Genomic DNA, 22,727 nt, shown 5'->3' with positions numbered 1-22,727 from the left:
TGTTCTGACCTTATTGTACTCCATGTTCCAGAAGAAATGAGAACATAATGTCTCTTCTAGTCCCACAGTTAATGAAAGCTTGACTAATAGATTTTAGTTATAGTTTATGTGTGATATTATTTATTGATATTGCCCTTTCATATTCTCAAATCACACATGTATTTAACCTTTAGTGGGCACTGTGTCTGTGTAACTCCTTCCTTTTGAAAACTAAAACAAACCTTTGAATAGGTGATTATATTATTTTGAGTATAAGGCAAACACTTAATATTGTAAGGATAACACCACTTCTGATTATTTAATCAGACACTGCTATAGATGTTTAGACTCAATGTTTTTTGTGAGGGGATGAGTGGAAAGTGGCAACTGACCTATTGTCCCCCCCTGGTGCATTATGCGTGACCCCCTACCCATTTTGGGGTTGATGCAACATCATACAGTAACTCTGTTTAATCAAACTTATTCTCAAATTATTCCTTTATTCACTTTTTTAAGGCTTTTCTTTGGGTTTAAACCTGCAGATGATTAGGTTTTTACATTTAAGTCATGATGTAAAGTTGTAACGTACACGTAGCATCAGCGAGGTTGAATAATAACAATAAGCAAGAGGCAACTGCCCCAAGACCTAAGACCACCAGGGGCCCCCACCATATCATAAGGTTGGCCCTTTTTATTCCCTGTTTTAAGGCCATTATTTCAGCTGACATTAATTTGAGTTTAATTAGACATCATTAACCATGACTCATGTAATGCTAAAGCACAGGAATACTTGTTAATCTGGTAAATTGGCTACAGGTTACATTCACTCCTCATTCATCATACACTAGACAGGGTGTTGCTGAGGCCCCTGACATCATGTCACAAAGGGCCCCCCTCAGTACTGTAGTGCTGTTTGCTGTTATATTACTCTCTGGTGGTGAAGGGCGATCTGAAATGAGTCCTCATGCACTCCCACTGACAACTACAAACCAGGCTGTCATGAGTAATTAACCGAAACGATCCCAAGCAGTCATTTGTAGCAGATTAAATGTTCCACAGCAACTAATAGAACAAGTGATTAAAAGTATGACGATTCGTCACATCAGTCAAGAGGCGACCATATGATATCTGATTCACTCTGACTGTACTCTGGAGGATTAAAAACAAACAAACAAACATTTGGGCCCTGCACAGTTATGACCGTGCATGACCTATCCGGGTTGCCGTAGTAATGCAAGACTGTGGCACTCCTCCTCAATGAACGTTGGAAAGATGGCGACGGCATACGCACAAGCGAGAGTCAACTGTGCCGGCGGATAGAAAGTGCTCTAAAGAGACACAAATCCGTCTCTCTTGCAAAGAATTACCGGTGCAAAGTCCGTCTGATATCGCTTAGACATGGTTTAGCCCATGCACGGCTAGGATCAAGAAGCCACTGCTTTGCTATGGAGCCTCCGGATCGTAACAAGCCCAGCAGGTATGCGAATTTTGTTCAACAGACACTACACCATCAGGACCTTGCCGCTTGCCAAATAGTGAGCCGAACGGGAGCGCTTGCGCATCCCTCAGAAATCGACTTCCTGTCAAATAGTGGTACGCGTGCAGTTAGTGCATTTGCAACACTGGAGTTGCAAACTTTTTTTGGAGCAACATTTTCAGGCGTACTTCGCTGCAGATAATATCTGCTCCTCGTCTGCGTCCTCCCGTCGCTAGAGAGAAAGGCAAAACATGCTCGCCGAATGATCAGGTAACATTAGGAGCGACCATCAGCCGCTGTAACACTGCAAAAACATGTCAGGGGGGGGGGGAAACAAGCTAGCTTAAAATCCACTGTTAGCTGTCTCTTGTCACTTTATTGTTCAGCCGCAAGTTCACCGACAGACACCGGACGAGCTGGAGCTACGTTAGTGTTGCATTGTGGGCTCGTAAAGTGTAACTTGACGGTGTGTTGGTGGTTATTTTGAGATTGTCTGACCATGCATTTCATCACAACACCGAATCACAAACTTCGGCTGGCTTTAGCTTGCATGTTGCTCCACTGTTATTGTTAATCCTCCAGCTAGACTTGGCGCTCCTGTTGTTGTCTCGCATTGCTGAATCATGATACGGGCTCGGTGACATTTATTTATTTATTTTATTATTATTATTATTATTATTTTACTTTTTATGCATTTTTAAATCATCGTTTTCCTCCTAGATGTCTATCGACGTACTTGCAGAAGGAAAAAAAAAAAAATCTGTTGCAAATGTAAACGTGCAGCAACAAATGTTTCATCACGTAGTGTTGTGCTCTCAGATGACAAGGTTACTGAACGATACATGTGTGCAATCTCTGCATACACACAGACAAGATGGGGTTTTTTTGTTTTGTCTTAATGTTTGCGTCTCCTAATCGAAATTCCGCAGTGTTTGCCCCTGACCGCTGGCAGACAGACCCCCTCGGGAAGCTGCTGTTATGTCTTCTCCCTCTCTTCCTCCTCCTCCTCCTCACATGCAAGAAGTGTGTCTGCAAAGCGAGGCACTTTGAGGGCATTTATCACGTTGGATCAGCTCTATCATCTGCGATAAGCCTCGTTTTCTTTTCTTTCTTTCTTTTTTTTTTTTTTTTTTTAGCAAAAACCGTGTTTTTTTTTTTGTTATCAGCGATTCTCGTAATGATTGAGTTGAATACCATCCAGATGTTATTCTCTTAAAGCCTTGTTGGGCCACTCACTCCGAAGTGGACACCAACAGTTCGCATGATTGTGCAATATTGGCCCTGTTACTGTAATTGCTACCGGGCATTGTTGTACAAAGAAAAAAAAGAAATACTGAGCCATTAACCGTGCTATTTCTAGAAACATGTCATTGTCACAAGTTGACATGATGGCAGGAGATTCACTTTCACGTTTTAGTCCAGTTTCATACCCATGTTTGGTGCGTGTGCAAAGTTTGCAGTAATAGGTAAAGCATGCAGTAAAAAAAAAAAAGCTATATGGCCATGGCAGGGTTTTACTAATTAGTATACTTTAAGTGAAGCTAAGTGTGGCTCTGCTGGAGAATTTCTGAGTTACCATTTCAATAGTAAAGGGATTAGAAACCAACAAACCTTGGACCATTGTAAACACTAAACGTTACATGGTCTAAACTGCGTAGTTTTCATAAACACAACATTATTTGAACACATGTTGAGTTCAGACTACATAGCTCTGTAGTTACATTCAAACTTCAGACCGGAACGAGCCTTGTAACATGCAAAATGAGACCGATCCGTCAAGCCACCTCAATGAGTGTATGATTTATGTGCTTCCTTGGCAATCGAGGGCCGCCACTATCATTGCAAGTACAGAGGTCCTTTGTCAATAACGTCTCGTTCTCAAAGTCAGTCTGAAGACATTGTGGCTCACAAGCATTCCAGAGATTTCAGGATGTGGTCATGTACTGTGCACAGTGGATAGCAGCCTGGAGCCCCTGAGACGCTCATGGATAGAGCTCATTAATGCCTGCGTTTGCCAGGAGCACAGGCTGTAGAATGCAGATGGACCGTCCCGTTGCATTTCCTATCCGCATCCTGTCTCTGCCCACACCTGCTTTGGAGAAATTAGTGCTGCTCTCACATTCTGTCACTCTCGTCTGCCATTTCCTTTTAAACAATAGTATCTTTGTAACAACTAAAACTATTGACGTGACTGATACTCTGCAGTCTGCGTGAGTAAGATCATGTAACATAGTACATGACAGAGAAAGAAAGGAAGTCCCGCAGTGTTTGTCTTTTTGATTTGGCTTTTGTTGGATTGTAGAAATTCAGATTCAAGTTGAACCTAACAGAGCTGTTGCTTATGATTGTCTACAGTTTCAGATTCAATTTCCAGGGTGGAGCAGAGTACTGCCTGCACTGCATTTATGATGCAAGTGGCATAAGGTGAAAAACATGTCATTACACAATTTACCTCATGTTGTGGCCCACAGTCTGTAAGCAGCGTCTACATTTAGATGCATTTAGATCATGTGACTTGTGGTTAATGGCATGACTTTCCACTGGTGCAGTAAGGTCTATGTCTTTTCTTAGACAGAGGAGGCTCCCTGGTGTCAAGTAATTTATAAGGCCAGATTGTAAGCACAGTCTTGCAGAAGCAAACTTCTCTGTTGTCCATGTACGTATAATATGTTTTGTGCACAGTTGCATGTAGGAGAGGTTATGAGGTCTAGTCCTGGCAATGTCACACTGTTCCAGAGAAGGGTGGGGTCAAGTATGTTGTCTACATTGATTCAGAATTTTTTCAGGCTGTGGTGCAAATTCTGATTGATCAGCTCTGCCTGTTTATCAGGTATTGACAGCAAGTCAGATATGCATAATGTTATATAACAGTTGCACAAATAGGTTTTATATTCTTGTTGACTCACTAGTATACCCTGGGCTGAAATTAGTGCCCTGCAGACACATCCTTTTCACAGCAGGGGGTAATCAAAATCTGGATTTAGCCTACTGAGCATCATTTATGCCAGCATGACCTAATTGGTGGAAAGTGTGTTCTGACAAAACCCCCAGCCACCTTTTCCTCCTTTTCCTCTCTCTCAAAAAAAAAAATCCCCTATAGTTTGGGCATTGTGAGCAAGTGTGCTCACTAACCAGCTGTGTGCTATTCAGCTGTGGGCCTCACAGGCCACGTGTCACAACTATACAATAGAGTACCCCTTCCTGGTACAATAGTGTGGATGGTTGGTGTCAAAGGTCAGGCCCCCCTGACTCTGGCAGCCCTTGGTATCACTGCTTCAGTCACTATACAGAAAAGACTCGATTTTGTGCTTTTTATTATGCACTCAGTGTTTCTGCCTAGGGGCTGTAGCATTCCACTGGCCTTTATTGGAGCCCCAATGAGCCATCAGATGAGCCATTGAGACCAGCCAGACACCATCTGCAGTGATAATTCACTAGCAGCAGCCAGGCAGGGACAGCTTGAAGACCATAGTGCGGCTATGGTTAACTGCAAGGCATGTAACTTTCTCTGCGTGGCCTGCACGTAGGTTTAGGGGAAAAAAGAATTCAGAGAAGGAATTTGCACTGTCTTCACTGCAGCAGCACAATCTGTGCTTGAAGTGTCTCATGGCAACCAAACAAACAACCGGCAGCGATGGCGTCATTGGTTCCGCTGTCATTCCTGAGTGATTTAGTCACTCTGTTCTGCGTAGAGAAGTGTCTTTTTAAAACTTGGTGTCGTTCCCTCTCACATGCACTTACTATTTCTGTCCACAGACGCCACACACCCGTGCACGTTTTTGGAATGTTTACAAATGTGCGCACAAATCTGATCTTACTTGTGATGTGTGATGGATGTACAAGGAGGTTGATGCTGTTTATGCAGGTTTGTGATACATCCATTTTTACATTGCAGATTGCAGCGATTTGTCTATTATTGTTGTGCTAAATGCCTTATTGTAGCACACAAGATTGTTTACTGTGCCATCTTGTGCCTGCATACTGAAAAGATCACTGTGGTGTCCTGCTCCTGCAGAACAAGCTCCTTCACAATTTCCCATACAATACACTCATAAAGGCACCAGTGTTCTTTCCTGCAAGAGTTATTCTGCTACTTCAAGACTGTCATGGTTAAGATGGTTGTGCTGTTGACGTTATTCCTGCAGTATGTTTCATTCATGAAGTCTTCATTGCATCTGGAATTTTATAAAGATGTAGGATTTGCAGCAGGTGTCTGTCATGTAGTGCCACAGCTGCTCCCAGGGGACTGTGTGTCTGTGTGTGTGTTTAGGGACATATTCAGCAATGGGGCAGATGGGCAATAGAAGTCGGGACTTTCTCTCTGTGTGGCTCCTTGAAAAGCTTAAGCAAGTAATTTCCTGATTAAATGCCCCCCCCCCCCTTAACACTCAGACACACTCCCCCAGAGAGTGTGTGCCCCTTTCAACTCTGTCTACTCTACAAAGACGCTAAGAGGCGCGTGTTGGGGAATGCCTTTCAGTTAGATGATCGATGGGGGGACACATGGTGACCAGCATATACAACGCCCGTTTCATGGCCCTCCCCTTCTTTCTCTCTTTGTTTTTGTTGGTGGGGGTCAGATCTTCCAACCTTTCTCTCTAATCCTATTAAAAAACCCTCAGAAAGGCATTAGGAAATAAAGCTCTGACATTATAATCTGGGAAAGGCGTGCTGCCTGCTCTCTCCGCTTTCTTTTTTTTTCCCAGAGGGAAGTGTTTCAATTGATTATAGAGTTTCTGCAGAACTAGATGCATCATATTCTGCTATGGCCATTTATTATCTGAAATTCACAGTCAGAATGTTGTTAAGAAACCATGAGGTTCACAATTTTTATTTTTGCTCAAGATTTACTGGAATTGCATGAAAGCAAAATGCTGTTTTGCATGAGCGCTGTGTTTGCATAAGGTCCAACAACTTCTACACACTTCTGGGTGAGTCTCAGTGCTCCATGAAATCTTGACTTGTGCAGTTTGGTTGATGACTTAGCAGACAGATTTAATGAGGGTTACTATTTCTCCTTCTCTGGTTGAGCCATTATGTTTACCTAGACCGAGAGAGGGTGCCAGTAGAGAACCCACAGCTTATTATCCTGCGTCTGGAGGGCTGTGGTCACGCACAGAGCATTGCCGCTGCACATTTGGGAGGCAGCCAGTCAGGCTCCAAAGGACAGACAACTCGTCAGTCTGTTGTAGGTAGCAGCAGACATTCAGGCTAGTTGTAGTTTAGCAACCTGTTTGCTGTGGCATTAGAGGATATTTGCTGCACACTCTGTTATGGGTATACACAACCCAGCACTGTTTGACCTTGCACACACATTTCTTTGGTGTCCTTGTGATATGACTGTAATAGTTTCATAATGCCAAAGCATTGGCTTGCTGTTAACCTCACTTCCAGGTAGCAGTGCTCATGGTAAAGATGACAATGTAGCCCATGTTGATCTGTCTGTTTTTGCCACAATGTTGTTAAATGTTGACAGGCAGGCCAAGCCAGTGGAAGATGCATCCCAACAGAACTCTGAGGTGGGTGAATCCTGGGACTCTCCCAGTGAGGAAGAGGAAGCTCTGTATGGCACATCACCTCCTTATACCCCCCGTCAGATGAAACGTATGTCTGGCAAACATCAAAGGAACATCCAAGCGAAAAGTGCTGGTCGGTCTCCCAACAAGGGTATTTTAATAAATCTATTTGACTTAGGCAGACATACCCGTAAAACTTCTAATAATAGCCCGGGCGTTTATTTGTTTAAATCACTGAACTCCCCCTGCCTTTATTTGGGACAGGCGTCTATTTGGGACAGGCGTTTAATTCCTTTAGCACAAAACTAAACTAAACTCTAACTGCTGCTTCTCTTGAGATTTTGTTCAGCAAATTTGACAACTTATATGATGATTATGACCGCTTCAGAGGTTGTTTTTCCCGCCTCTCTTGTTTACCATGTTACTGGTAAGTCTGAATGAATTAACGTTATACCTTGTTGTTGATCGTTTTCGTAAAATATAGTGAACGATTGAATTGTGGAGAATCTGTAACTGATCTAACGATGTGCAGCATGTACATTGACAGAAGTTTAAACATTTATATTTGTGTAGGAGATTGAAAAGACTTAAAACTCGCTCAAGAGGGCGACCCGGTGGGTTTTAAGAGGTTTATTACGGACCCTGCTTTTATTGGAAGTTTTACGGGATGTAATTAAAAACGTTTTTTACATGAAGTTTTACATTTATTGTATTAACTGGTAGTGTGTATTTTCTGTGCTTATTCCAGCGGACATTAGCCCGTCTGTCCTGAGAGTGAGTCCCAGGCCGGCGGACACCCCTGAGGAGCACAGCTACAAGCAGGGCAAGAAGCAGAGAGCTGCACTGCGCTCCACAGAGAGAGACCACAAGAAGACATTTGAAGGCTCCTTCATGCTGGATCCACTCTCAAAGTCAAGCCATTTCGGTGCCCTCAGCATGGATCCCAGGAAGCATTATTTGAGCTTGGGCTGCAGCAGTGGAAAACTTCCTGTGTCCATGCCCCATATTGCCCGGACCCACCGCCAGACCTCTAGAACAGACTGTCCCGCTGACCGCCTCAAGTTCTTTGAAACTCTACGACTGCTGCTCAAGCTCACATCCATGTCCTCCAAAAAAAAGGAAAAGGAGCAGAGAGGCCTGGAGAACATGGCCTTCATGGGTCACAACAACGAGGTAATTTGGTTGGAGCTGCAGGCTTGGCATGCACGGCGCTCCACCGGTGACCAAGACCTTTTTCTCTTCACTGCCCGCCAGGCCATTCCTGATATCATCCATGAGGTGCTGCACTTTAAGGTCAACTATGCCAGCCTGAGAGGGGCCCAGTGTTCTCAAACAATCGAGGGGGAATATCAGAGTGTCCCAGATCTAGTCTGTGGAGAGGAGAGGGAGCCTGCTGTAGCAGAGACCAACCACTGTGGAGTAGATCCCTGGGGCTTTAGCGCCTTTCCCTCATCAGCAATGAATGCAGCAGAGCCTCTGGGCTCTGGCGCTGATTGCAGAGAGCACCTTCAGCGCCAGCGGCTGGCATTTGAGCAGGTCAAACGTGTTATGGAGTTGCTGGAGTCTGTGGAAGCTTTGTACCCCTCTTTGCAGGCCCTGCAGAAGGACTATGAAAAGTATGCAGCACGAGACTTCCAGGGCAGGGTGCAGGCGCTCTGTCTGTGGCTCAATATCACCCAGGACCTCAACCAGAAGCTGCGCGTTATGGCCACTGTGCTGGGCCTCCATGATTTATCCCGTATCGGGTGGCCTGTCTTTGAGATCCCTTCACCTCGCTGCTCCCGTGGCAATGAAGAAGAGGAGACTGAGGAAGATGAAGAGAATGACTCGACAGCCACTTTTACAGCTGAAAGCGACGGAGAGGACCGGGATCCTGAGGAGGAGGATGGGGGATATGGACATGTAGCAGAGGGAGAGTTGTCTCCCTCCCTGACTCGTAAATTATCTCGATTTTTGTCAGAAGAGGAGTTTCTCCCAACTGCTAATGCAGTAAGTGCAGATGTGATTGCGGGAGGGGGAGTCTTCTGCCCCACAGCCATCTACAGACCGTTTGTGGATAAAGCTCTGAAACAGATGGGACTGCGTAAACTGATCCTCAGACTGCACAAGCTGATGGACCGCTCTCTTCAGAGGTCAAGAGCAGCACTGCTCCGCCACACTCCTGCACTGGAGGTGAGGCTTTTATTTCTTCAATTACACATTTACCATAATTTATCCTAAATAATCTTGAAATAAACAGAACAAAACTTAAGATTTTCAAGTTTCATCCCTCTAAATTACGTGTCAGTGTATCTGTGTAACATAAGATGACAGATGAAGAATTAGCTTGATGGCAGTAACAGAACATGTAAGACAACAATAAACTCTTCTGGAAATTAAATAAATACAAATACATAATAACATAAAAAAAACTATTACAGTAAACAGTAATATATACCAAAATGCGGCCAAATGAATATGCTGAAATATTTGATGAAATGATTGAGTAATTCACTAGTTGACTGACAGCAACAGCAGATAAGCATGTTATCTTTGGATTTTGGGCTGCTGGTCAGACAAGAAGCACTTTAAAGACATCATCTTGAGCTATGGGACATTGCAAACAGCCTTTTTTCACTAAACATATCAATTAATAATGGAAATACATCGTGGTTGAAAAATCTTATAAATGATTGCCTGCAGCAGGGTTTTGTTCAAAACTAACTTCTTTCTTCTTCTTTCCTTCTGTTGGATCTTTCAGCTCTACTAAAGCAGTGATACAGCTTAAAGCTTGCGGTGGTGGTTAACAGTCAAACTAGATGCAGTAGCATTCACTTAATTTATAAGAAAAAGGGCATACTGTAAACATTTAAAGCGAAATTCTGATTTTAGGTAGTCACTGAATCGTTAAACAAGGATTCAAAGCTTTATTTATCACATACATTAATCTGTGTGGTAAAATGCAATGTAGTGTGATGTGCAGTCATGTCTGCAGTCTGGAATTGCTGTACAGTGGAGACTGAAACCAGTCAAATACCTAATTGTAATGTTTGCAGCACAAATGTTAATAATGTAATTAGGCACTCGAGGAAACCGCGTTTGGTACTTACAAGAAGTCCATTGAGCCCAGGCTATAAACAACAGAGGATGTGTTGACACATTGAGAAAGCTAGTGAAAGAAAAAAACTGTAGAGAGGAGAGGACTGTCATTGAGTTAAGAGGATTCTCGTCTTGAAAATGTACAATAAGGAATTTGAGCGCTTCTTGGATTGTGGATTTGTTATGATGTTCGGAGGCTGTGGCATAAGGAATGTGCAGGAGACACAAGTTGTATTTGTACAACAGTGCCAACCGTCTGTGTTGCCTGTCTTTGCACAATTCTGTAGCCAGTTTTGGTAGTGTTTACTATGTTGTGTAATACAAAATCTTTACAGAATCTTTGCAGTAAAGCTGGGTGATAAATTGATTAATTCGAAGGTATGTTTTAAAACAATGCAAAAAATGTCTGAATCGTAAAATCAACATTTAAATTATGTTATAATACAGGGATATACAGCTGCTAAAGGACTCCTATCCACTTAAGTCAGACAGAATGTGTAGAATAATTTTATCATGGTGGCATCTCACATTTCCAAAGGTATGGTTTCTTTTGTAGTTTGTTTTTAGAAAAGAAAATTACTTAAAATCGTAAATAGTTTGTGGGGTGAAGTTTTATTTTTAGGCCGTATTGTGCAGCCCTACGTTGCAGGTGCCGGTCTGAGATTAGCCAGCCTTGATGGATCAAACAACCAATTGCTCTGTTATTATAACAGCATATTATACCACTGTTTAGTCATTGTGCTCTATAAGATATGCTGAATTAACATCACTGGACCTATCTTCCACCTGAAGTTTGCAGACTTCCCAGACCCCATGCTGTACAGTGACTACCTGCCAGAGCTGTCGCGCCATGTGTCCTGCAGTGGTTCGGCTCTTCCAGAGCTTGGAGCCGACCAGGTGTCCTGGGAAGATTTGCTAGACATGGACCTCCCATCCTTCCGGCCAGCATTCCTCGTGCTGTGCAGAGTCCTTCTCAATGTCATTCACGAATGCCTTAAACTGCGACTTGAACAGAGGCCTGCTGGAGAGCCTTCGTTGCTCAGTATCAAACAGGCAAGTAACTGTTTTAACACTCAACTCAGGAGACCCGTCCTATGACATGGCCTGCAACTTTATTGCTGGACACTGGTGAAAAAACCTTTATTCCTTCAATTTGATTACATTTTTGGTCAAATCTGGTCATGCAGCTATGTAATTCCTCTGTGAATATGATCAAATAAATCATTAAGCTTATTTAATTTTGTCTGAAAATAGTAAGATAACTATTGTTAGCACGGTCCTTGAAGTGCTAATGTCTATGTTTTTTTACATTCATTGTTTGTGCTCTGCAGTTGGTGCGCGAGTGTAAGGAGGTTCTTAAAGGTGGTCTTCTGATGAAGCAGTATTATCAGTTCATGCTCCGTGGCGTTGTGACTGATGCTCAGGGCTTGCAGACAAATGCCAATATTGATGAGTTTGAAGAGGACCTTCACAAGATGCTGGTGGTAAGGCTCCAAACCTCCCTCCTTTACTTAGAGACACAGAGTTTAAACGGCCAGATTTACCTTGGGTGTATAATAATAGTGGAGAAATGCTTGAGAATATATCCGTTATTGAAATGTAAGTTCCTGTGGTTATATTAACAACTCTCATTGTTTCTGTAGGTCTACTTTGACTACATGCACAGTTGGATCCAGATGTTGCAGCAGCTGCCTCAGGCCTCTCACAGTTTAAAGAACCTGTTAGAGGAGGAGTGGAACTTCACCAAGGTCATCACCCCTTACATCCGTGGAGGAGAGGCCCAGTCTGGGAAACTTTTCTGGTCAGTCGCTTATCTGTACCCTTTAACTTAAAGTTAAAAGTCTCATATTAGCTTCAGATAAACGCTAGAATGTACATTGACTTTGATTTGGGAGGGGATCTGTTAATGGCAAGTATGAACAGGAGGGACACTCTTTAAGTGTTCATAACAGAGTTGTCCTTTTTGTTATTGATCATTTATATGAAACTGAGGACTATTTTGCTCTTTGCAGTGATATTGCTGGGATGCTGCTTAAATCCACTGGAGAGTTCCTTGATGCCGGCCTGCAAAAGAGTGGTAATGAATTCTGGGAATGTGCAGATGACAGCACGGCCTCAGATGAGATCAGGTAATTGGGGTAATGTGGTTATTAGATTTCCGTTTCACTTAATGTTGATTGACCCAGTGGAGGTGTTTTAAAATGTAAACCTTTTGATTCTTCAAGGCGGTCGGTTATCGAGACTAGTCGGTCACTTAAAGAGCTGTTCCACGAGGCCAGGGAGAGAGCCTCCAAGGCTCTGGGCTTTGCCAAGATGCTTCGCAAGGTGAGAGACAGCAGTGAAGGATTTTCTCTCCCTTGAAACAGAAAGCCACAACAGTACTGACTTTGCATTTTATCTGTGACCCTGTTTTCTCTGCACCAAAGAACTGGGACTGTGTGTTCTGACACACACTTTGTTTGCCCCCTCTCTGCAGGACTTAGAAGTCGCTGCAGATTTCAGCATCACTAATGGGGTGACTTGTCTCCTGGAGGCACTGAAGAAGAGAAACTATGTCAAGGTGTGTTTGATTTTTGAATTTTGTTTATTTTGCAAGTTTCTGATCTTCTGTTCTGTTATTTACATACCCGTTTAACCTCATTTATATATCCAGGTTCAGATTCCAGGCCTGGAGGAACTGCAAGTTTTTGTCCCCTGTAGCTTGATGGATCAAAGGCCTCTTATCCTGCAGCTTCTTAATGCTGCTGCTGGCAAAGACTGCTCCAAAGAGCCTGATGAAATTGCAGAGGATGATGCCTACCTGCTCATGAGTAAACACGGAGCTGGGGACTCCACCACTGACTCTGACTGGGCTCAGTGGGAAGGAGAGATGCTCAAACTGGTCCCCCAGATGGAAACTGTTGACACTTTAAGGGCCATGAAGGTATTAAATTCAATCTCTGTATGTGTGTTTGTATGTGTGTGCCTGATGTTTACAAGCCTCTCGTTGGTCCGGTGTGCTTTCAGGTGGAGAACATGCTCTTGATAGTGATGCAATCAGCTCACCTGGTGGCCCAGCGAAAGGCCTTTCAGCAGTCCATGGAGGATGTGCTCACTCTTAGCCGGGAGCAAACATCTAGTCAGCCTCTCATCGCGAGTGCTCTAGAGGAGCTCAAGGTACTTGTATAGTACTATTGTATAGTGGTTGACCGATATTGGTTTTTGTCTGGCCATTATGGTCGATAAATAATGCTGTTATCAAAACAGTCAAAAAAGTCATGTATAATTCCATTACTCAATTTCATTATTACACATTACAATCTAATAAACCTGATTATCTTAGCCAGTAACATGTTTTGCATGCCATTTTTATGGATTAATGAAACAGAAAAATCTATTGGGTTATGCTGTAGATTATAGAATATGACTAATATTTAAGGGTGAGCAAGGTACAGAATGTCCGAAGTGACATAATTCAGCTGTATTGTTCTATACATTATACCATAATATATATTTAATGCTTGCCAGTGACGGTTGTAGATTGGATTTGCTGTTATTTAAGGTGAGAGGAGCCTGTTAACATTAAAAAAAAAAAAAAAAAAAAAAAGATGGTGACTGATGCTGTTATAGTATAGGACTCGAAACTAACTTTTTCACCACCTTCCGAAAACTCACAAGGGAAAGTGCTAACGTCGTTCCACAGCAGCCACACTGACATGGCTGCCTATAGATGTGTCACGGCCTTGTGAGCGCAGGCATCGGTGGATTGTCCCAAATGCCAGATAATTGGCCTGATTTATTGGTCTGACACTATTACATAACCACATCCTGATTATTTCTCACCCATTAAAACACTTGCTAATTTTGTATTGTTGTAAAGACAGGTGCAAGTTGGTGTCCTACTTTCAAATCTGTTTTCCACTGCACCTGCAATTAGTTACCCTAACTTTCCGCTCTGTTAACATTGGCTTTACAAAAAAAGAAGACACTGCACCACTATCAGGCCAGATTTTAGAAGTGATACTCAAAAGGGAAGTCACTGAACCTTCATATCTGTTCCATTCAGAGCCGCAATACCACACGTAATTTTATGGATGCTGTCAGTTTTTCCGTTTTGAATGCTTTCACTGATTTTGCTTTGCTTTTTTACTGAATAATACAAAATCATAAAAACATCTTCTTCTTTCTTCGCCCCATCCCTCTCTCTCCTACGACAGGATGAGGCACTACAGCTATGCATTAAGATCAGCACTGCCATTGACCGAGTGGAGTACATGTTCACCACAGAGTTTGAGGCAGAGGTGGAAGAGTCCGAGTCAGCCACTCTGCATCAGTATTACAGGGAGGCAATGATACAGGGCTACAATTTTGCCTTTGAGGTAACAGTTTTATATTTTTAAAGAAGCACATGCTTTAGATGCTACATATCTCATCTGTTTATCTTCATCCATCTTGGTCTGAGCGTGCGTGACATAACAATCGCATGTTGCTCGGCTTACATTTAGGCTTATAGTGACTTTGTAATGTCACTTTTAGTTATTGGATATATTTTGCAAAGGGGCAATTAAGCTACATGAGGACTGAATTAATTGTGTCATCAAATGAATGAAAGTGGAGGCCCTAATCCTTAATCTACTCCTGTTTTCTGTGTTTTTTATAATTTTTTTTATTTACAGTACCACAAGGAGGTGGTGCGCCTAATGTCTGGAGAGTTCAGGCAGAGGATCGGGGAACGCTACATAGCTTTTGCCCGCAAATGGATGACCTATGTCCTGACCAAATGTGAGAGTGGCAGGGGCACCAAGCCCAGGTAAGGCCTTACTTTCTGTCAGTTTAGCACCCATATAAATGTATGGGTAATTCATGTTTGCCCTCTGGGCTGCGTTCAGGATCAGCCAGCTAGTGTGGTGTTACTGAGGGGTTGAGTATATTGCTCAGGGATCCTTTTTGTAGCATTGCTGAAAAGAAGTTAAAGCCAGGCCCTTGGCTGGGGCATTAACCTCACTAACCAATAAGCCGTCTTAGATAAAAAAAAGTTTAAAAAAAGTTAACAATGTTCCCCATAACCTTCAACAAGCTACAGGCTTAGACCAACAAAAGATTGAGAAGATTGAAGTGATAAATTGATCATTTGCCCTGCTGTTTGTTATTTTTAGAACTATTATCAACTGTAAAACCAGACATATTTGTCATCTGTGTAAGAGCCACTGCTTTGAAATAGATTTATTTTAACCCTCTTTGTCAAGAGCTTTTGCTTTGAGCCATAACAAGCTACCATGGCAACATTGATGAACAGTGCTGATCATGGAATACAACTGCAACAGTTGCATGAAATTGGAGAAAAAAGACAGAGAACCTTTTAAAAACTATTATGACAAATATGCAAACAAAAATAGACACACTTAACAGTGAGCATGATTCAGTTGTCATATTTGTATTATTTAAAATTGCGCTGTTCCTATAAAGGACCACACAAGCTACTTAGAACTTATCCTTAAGGATGAACATACTGAAATCTATTCCATAATTAATCACAACTGTTAGACGTGTGCTCAGTACAGCACAGTCAACTCACATGCTTCTCAGAAAAAACTTTATGATCTCATGTTTGTTTGTAAGATTTTAAAGTTAGTTTTCCCAGTGATTGTAATTTTCCCTTCCATGCCTTGCTAACTGTGTCTAATGTCATTCCTTCTTTTCTTAAATAAACCTGCACCACAAATGGTTCAGAGGGGAGAGAATGAAAGTTTTGGGACACACTAATTGACTGCCATGTTTCACCTACAGGTGGGCGACTCAGGGTTTTGATTTTCTTCAGGCTATTGAACCTGCCTTTATATCAGCATTGCCAGAGGACGACTTCCTGGTAAAATGCCCCGTTTTCTTCTCTTCGTTGTTGCACAAATTGCACTACAAGCATGCTTGGAATAGGATGTATTTATTTTCTGTTTTTTCCCTCTGCAGAATTTACAAGCTTTGATGAATGAATGTATTGGACATGTGATTGGAAAACCTCATAGCCCAGTCACCGGCCTGTACATTGGTAAGATGCTCCTCTGTGATACGAACTGTCGGTGACTTCCATATCTGGACTTTATTTTAATGTTTACATTCTATTGCAAGTTTATAACCTGGGTGTCACGGGGACACAAAGCAGGCACAACAGCAATGAAATAACAATTCTGTTGCCATAAAATAGCAGAGAAACATGTAGATGACCTGGGGTTTGTTAATCTGATAACTTCACTGGTAGCTCCTTTGAGCAACTCCATGCTGCTGCTCAGTGGCCAAAAGTAGAAACATGTGGTTGCTCTGGCCTGCGCATGTGTGCAAAGTGTGCTACTAAGTAGTATAGTAAATTAGTGAAAAAGAGCTCAGCAAACATTTCCTGATCAAATAAAGATTAGAACACAAAACCAAGAAAATAACCAGGCCAACTTACTGCAGAATCGCAGCTTTGTTGCTACCATTTAAAGCAAGTGTTTATAGAAAAAATAACAGAAGGCCAAAATAATTTCTTGATGCAAAAGTTTGTGCAAACTAAGAGTCAAATTTGACTTTGAACAGTTGTGCACAGAACTAAATGTTGCAACATGTCTGTCTTTGACTTGGATGGAGTAAATTTAACACAATGAACAATGAGCACTTTGCTCCCCCCCAGAGCAGAATTAATGTTATTTCTGTGATTCATTGTAGATTTCTTCCAAAACTACAACAAAGGTTCCTTTTGTTTGTGACTTGACTGAATCAAGATTTGGATTTTTTTTTCTTTTCAGCTCCAAGGAATAGTCCTCGTCCTGTAAAGGTGCCACGCTGCCACAGTGACCCACCAAACCCCAACCTGTTCATCCCCAATGCTGAAGGTTTCAGGTAGGTGACAGTAGTTCAAGTTCTGACAATAATCTGTGTGCCTAGTGTGTTTCAATGTTAATTCTCTTTCCTGCATGGCTCATCTTGCCTCATTACCTTTGCTTTTTGTGCCTACTGATGTTTTTCCTTTGTAGTTGTTGAATTTCTGCGATGTGAGCTTCTCTCTCTGTGTGTGTGTGTGTATATGAATGCAGTGAGTATGTCAGTGGTCATTTTATGTTGTTTTTTTTCTCAAATGTGCATAATGTCTGAGAGCGAGTGAGCGCGTGCGTGTCTGTCCCTCAACCAGCCAGTCAGTCCACACCCTGAAACATCTATTCGCATCCCACGTAAGCCACCTCACCTCCCAAGGCAGAGCTCCTCAGTTTGTTTTTTCACCACACAGCTCTCGAAGTCTCCCCTGCGACCTCCGGAACCAGCTGTTCCCCAACGGCCCTCGGCCCGTCCCTCAGGGCCCGGGGGAACACAGCCACACCAAAGCACCCAGCAGCAGCCCCAATGACGTCAGGTAGCCATGCCCCCAAGTCACCTGGTAGCAACTGTTGTCCAAAAACTCTCTCAGATACAAAAAAAAACCCCACCACAATATAATAACACTCTTCAAAGGGATATATTTTATATTATACTAGTTTTGTAGCTTTGATCTATATGTTTCATTGGCAGATTGCTGATTTGCTGCTTTTAGCACTCGGATTGCATCTAAACAAGCACTGCACAGAAATTTGGATATTTGGAAGATATTGGATTAACTATCATATCCACAAGGTCAACCTCCCATTCTTTATAAATTTAGTTTTCCAGACATCACAGATTTAAATCAAGCATCAATCTTTTGTAGTTTTAGTTTCTAGATAGATAGATAGATACTTTATTTATCCCGAGGGAAATTCAAGGAAATTCAAATTCAATTCTAAACTACATGCATGAGCATCTTTTGGCAACAGAACTATTTTTATTAAATAATGAAGTATTATACCGTAACATTCTACCTGAATTATCATATCACTTGAAGAATTCGATTTTTAATGCACTGGCGCTGCGTTTACAGCATGGCTGTTCGGATATGATTATTTCCATCCTTCTAGACTTGCTACAGCTTAAATGAAGTTCTAGGGGATGCATCTAAATAAAACGCATGGCATACATTGATGTAAGCTGCAGAAGACTTTCTTATTCAAAGAAAAAAACAACAACAACATAGAATGGACCTATTGAGCAGTATTTTCGTTCTTGAAAGTATTTGTCGCTTTAACAAGCCCTTCAAAATGTCACCAAATCATAAAAAAATGGCCTTCACAAGCCCTATTACTGGTCAAGGGAAGATACTGTGATTGTTGTGCATGGTGTGAAAATGGAATAAACACAGTCTACCTCATTGAAAGAGTGAGCTTTGATATTCTGCTTTTTAGTGCTGTTAACATCAGTCATGCTTTGGTGCCGGTGATTCACCACTATTAAATTTTTGGCTTATTTGTGTGTGCTTTTGAAGTCAGAACATGCACTCGAGAGATCTAACCTTCAAGTGTGTTTGAGCTGTAAAATGACTCTGATGCATGCTAAACTGTTAATGGCTTTCAAAAGGCATACTGAGAATCAGCTGAATCTTTGTTTCTCTTGGCAGTTCTTTGATATGATCTTGAAACCTCTTAATACTTGCTTTCCAGCACAGAATTGTGTATATTTAATTGGTTAGAATATTTATATAGTTTACAGTATTCATGTTATTTTCTTTTAAGCATAAGTCTGGGAACATTTCCTTCAAAAGCATCTCAAGTAGAAGATGATCTCTCTTTGCAAAAGAATTGGTCTCTCATCATTAAGATGCTTTTAGGAAGCAGTGCCCTGTACTGTTTAACTTTCCACCATTAATTAAAAGCAAAGGAACCACTCTGTGTTGATGCTGAATTTGGCCATTAACATAGAAACCACCAGACTGAAACTTTCCTTCTGAATCAGTAGTTTTTTGATTAAACAAGAGTGTTGCATCAGTTTTATTCCATGTCCTTGCAGGGGATCCAGTTTCCATGAGAATGACCGTCTGTCGTCGGTTGCAGCAGAGTTGCATTTCAAATCTCTGAGCCGCCACTCCAGCCCAACAGAGGACAGAGAAGGTGGGCACACTCAGTGATCTGCACGGTTTGATTCACATCGTGCATATTAATCGCCCTGATCGGCTGAATCGTCTCTTGTGATTTCTTTCTCCAGAACCTTCCTATCCTAAGGGAGACCCTAACAGCGCTGCACGCCGAAGCTGGGAGCTGCGCACCTTTATCAGCCAGTCCAAGGGTGAGATTGCTGAGTGATGAGGCATTTTGGATTGACTGAAACAACAATTGGGAATGTCTTTTAAATAAATTCCTGTCTCCTGTCTCAGACACAGCCGCACGGCAAAGCCCCATGGAGGCCGTCCGCCGCTCTATTCGCAAGTTTGAGGACAAACGCTACTCTGTGATGAAGCAGCGCAACATCATCGGCCAAGTGTGTCATACACCCAAATCCTATGACAATGTCATGCACGTCGGGCTCAGGAAGGTGACCTTCAAGTGGCAGAGGGGCAACAAGATAGGTACGATAGCCTACTGACTTTCGTAACGATTGGACTATTTAACGCACATACAGGCAGTGATGTTATGTTTGTGTGTGTGATAACAGGTGAGGGCCAGTATGGGAAGGTGTACACGTGCATCAATGTCGACACTGGAGAACTTATGGCCATGAAGGAGGTATGTACACCAGCAATATCAATTCAGTAGTTTTCAAAACAATCACTACATCTGCAGGTACCTTCTAATGCACATTTTTATTGTCATTATTGTCAACCAGATCCGATTTCAGCCAAATGATCACAAAACAATCAAAGAGACTGCAGACGAGCTGAAAATATTTGAAGGCATTAAACACCCGAACCTGGTGCGGTATTTTGGCGTTGAGCTCCATCGGGTAAGAGGCATACGTTTATGTCAGTTCAGGTATCCTGTGGTGCATACTGAAGCAGTTTGGTCTAAATTTTCATGTGCTCACCTGTAGGAGGAGATGTACATCTTCATGGAGTACTGCGATGAGGGCACTCTGGAGGAGGTGTCCAGACTGGGGCTGCAGGAACATGTCATCAGGCTCTATAGTAAACAGATCACTACAGCCATTAATGTACTCCATGAACATGGCATTGTCCACCGTGATATCAAGGGTAAGTGTCACATGCTCTCTCTTGTAAAAAAAACAAACAAAAAAAACTCTTTACCCACTGTTAATTCTGTGCTGTTTTTTTATTGTTTTTTTTTTAAATATCAGGTGCCAACATCTTTTTGACATCGTCCGGTCTTATTAAGCTTGGTGACTTTGGATGCTCAGTCAAGTTGAGAAACAACACTCACACCATGCCAGGGGAGGTGAATAGCACACTTGGAACAGCAGGTAAGAAATGATATCTTGTGTCTGGGTTGCATGCCGACACCAGGGGTCACTGTGGTTTCATATTTCAATTTTTTCCCTTTCACAAACATATGTACACCAACCAGAGGTGGCAAAAGTACACACAGTTCTTTATTCAAGTAGAAGTACAGATACATGTGTAACAAAAGACTCCTGATTCAACTTCTTTACTCAAGTAAGTGAAAAAGTACAGGCTCTAAAACATACTCTGGAGCTGATACATGCTGCATTATGTCATATTATTATTGTATAAGTGCCGAATAAATTCTGGTTGTAACTGTTAATCATTTTCTTTTCTTAATTAGCATACATGGCACCTGAAGTCATCACCAGAGCAAAGGGTGAAGGTCATGGACGAGCAGCGGACATCTGGAGTTTGGGCTGCGTTCTCATTGAGATGGTGACTGGAAAGGTAAGGAAACATCTTCAGTTTCACACAGCACATGAAGTGTTTTGCCTTAGTCATAGATCCGTAAAGCTTTTTAAAAGTACCACACAGGCTTATTTTGGTATTTCTCTGCAGTGCAAGTATTCTGCTGGTTCCAATTACAGAGGAGACAGGCTGAAATACTTGCCCTGTTATAATTATCATTGCAAACAAGAGATGCTTTGTAGATCAGCTTCCACATGCAATGATTGTGTTTCAGTGCAGTTAAGTAACATTCCATGTCGTAATATTTTTACGCAGTAGAGTTTCCTTAGAAACGTAAAACAAGCAGGTTTTAACTGTGTCAGTGTGATTAGAATCTGTGGAGCTGGTAGTCACTGCCACTTCCAGAGTAGTGAAATGTAGTTCTTATTGGGATTATTTAAAATTGCTGTCAGAAAGTTACAAAAACCTAATCCTAGTTAAGCTTGTCAGAAAGTATTTTGTGCCTGCTTGTGGTCTCAAACTTATTTCCTTCTTTCTTACCACTTCATAAGAGTTTGCTACACAAAAACAGAAGTAAAAACCACAAAGGAAATAATGTTCTGTTCTCACCTTTATCTCAACCTGCAGAGGCCCTGGCACGAGTATGAGCACAATTTCCAGATCATGTACAAAGTGGGCATGGGCCATAAACCCCCCATCCCGGAGAAGCTGAGCACAGAGGGGAAGGACTTCCTCGGTCATTGTCTGGAGAGTGAACCCAAACGCCGCTGGACAGCTAGCATGCTGCTAGACCACCCGTTTGTCAAGGTGAGGCACTGCAATGACTAAAACCCCATTTAATCACAATACATCTTATGAATGAGCGGTTTTGACTGAACGTTTCCAAGTAAACTAACCCTAACCCTAACCCCGGGAAAACACTTTCACTTTTTGCCTAAAAGTTCTCATCACAGCTGCTTATCTCTTGTCTGATTCAGGTTTGTACGGATGAAGAGTGAATGGGAACCTCCTCTGTGGCTTTTAAGTTTACAAATTAAAGCACTACTGTACATGCTGTCGGCAAAAGAAAAAAAGAACTATGGATGCGGAGAAGAGAAGAAGTTACGGCTCAAGGCACATGGAGTTAAACTGAGGAACTAATACAATATCATTTCAGAGGACAACTGGACCTATGGATTATAGGGTGGTTGTGTCTTTATGTACCCATGGACTGGGGGGAGGGGGGCTGGGGTGGGACTGTACATACTGTAAGAATAGGATTGGCTTTAATTCTTGTATAAACAATATTGTAAAGTTAAAGTAATTATTGCCACAAGTTTTGTTCTCACTGGTGAAGAGACGTCTGAAAAGGCATTGAGGAATACCTTTTTTCTTTTAACAAATGGGAGGGTTTGGGTGGGGGGATAAAATCTATGGCACTTTTAAACTGTTTACCCAAGGGGCAGTTGAGTAGAGGAGGGAGGAATCGCCCTTTGAGGCTGAAAAAGGTGTGGTAAGCCTTTCTGAACGGATGGAGATGCCTGTTTACCTTTTATGAAATGAACACCATCCAAATATTCAAATTAATTTATCACTTGTCATTTGGCAAGCGTGGGCACTAGGAAGGATTTCTTTTTCTTTTTAATGTTATTTTTCTTTGCCTTTGCTGAGGAGTAAATGTCAAGTTGGAGCAATGTTCAAGTCTACTGGTCGCCGGTGAAAAGCTGTTCATGTGACTGGAGCGTAGCCAACTGAGAGGAGAAACGGGGCCTGCTCTCCCTCCCTGCTGCTGAACACAAAACATCCACACAACCAAACACAGACACTGACACACACACCACAACTTCTGGTCCTCTGCTGCTCTTACAGTGTTTGCTATGTACAAACAATATTAATAAATCAATCGTTTTTTTAATGAAATGTGTATTTTCTTACACTTTTCTTCAAATCTGGAGCTCCTGAAGCGTGGTGTTGGTACAAGAAATGCAGCTGTCGAGGCTGGCGATCATTATTCTGTTAGCCACCATCTCCAAGGATCATAAGG

The 22,727-nt window shown here is 42.2% G+C and overlaps 1 protein-coding gene across 4 annotated transcripts; it reads left to right on the top strand.

Annotated features, from left to right (window-relative positions):
* The first annotated feature begins 1,234 nt into the window (after nt 1-1,234).
* Nucleotides 1,235-22,603, top strand: map3k4 (mitogen-activated protein kinase kinase kinase 4). 4 transcript variants are annotated; one of them, XM_051426608.1, is made up of 27 exons: nt 1,235-1,456; nt 6,933-7,105; nt 7,721-9,144; nt 10,843-11,103; nt 11,382-11,534; nt 11,694-11,851; nt 12,063-12,179; nt 12,276-12,375; nt 12,527-12,610; nt 12,704-12,973; nt 13,057-13,206; nt 14,247-14,408; nt 14,706-14,839; nt 15,817-15,895; nt 15,994-16,072; nt 16,806-16,899; nt 17,285-17,407; nt 18,910-19,010; nt 19,105-19,185; nt 19,274-19,465; nt 19,552-19,622; nt 19,723-19,839; nt 19,927-20,086; nt 20,191-20,313; nt 20,637-20,743; nt 21,332-21,511; nt 21,682-22,603. In XM_051426608.1, exons 1-27 carry the CDS (start codon nt 1,425-1,427, stop codon nt 21,700-21,702), a joined length of 4,746 nt encoding a protein of 1,581 aa, XP_051282568.1. In that variant the 5' UTR covers nt 1,235-1,424; the 3' UTR covers nt 21,703-22,603. The 4 variants fall into 4 exon arrangements, with proteins under 4 accessions (XP_051282568.1, XP_051282559.1, XP_051282586.1 ...); XM_051426599.1 differs by having other exon boundaries at nt 6,933-7,123; XM_051426616.1 differs by lacking the exon at nt 1,235-1,456 and adding an exon at nt 1,545-1,726 and having other exon boundaries at nt 6,933-7,123.
* The last annotated feature ends 124 nt before the right edge of the window (nt 22,604-22,727 follow it).

This window comes from Dicentrarchus labrax, unplaced genomic scaffold (assembly GCF_905237075.1).
Source record: "Dicentrarchus labrax unplaced genomic scaffold, dlabrax2021, whole genome shotgun sequence".
In the NCBI taxonomy this organism is placed as follows: domain Eukaryota; kingdom Metazoa; phylum Chordata; class Actinopteri; family Moronidae; genus Dicentrarchus; species Dicentrarchus labrax.
This window is presented reverse-complemented; position numbering and strand designations above follow the sequence as displayed.

Coding starts and splice junctions, on each gene's coding strand:
- map3k4 (XM_051426599.1), top strand. CDS start 1,425: ATGGAGCCTCCGGATCGTAACAAGCCCAGCAG. Junction 12,376..12,526: donor TTGCCAAGATGCTTCGCAAG/GTGAGAGACAGC, acceptor CCCTCTCTGCAG/GACTTAGAAGTCGCTGCAGA. Junction 19,186..19,273: donor CTTTATCAGCCAGTCCAAGG/GTGAGATTGCTG, acceptor CTCCTGTCTCAG/ACACAGCCGCACGGCAAAGC.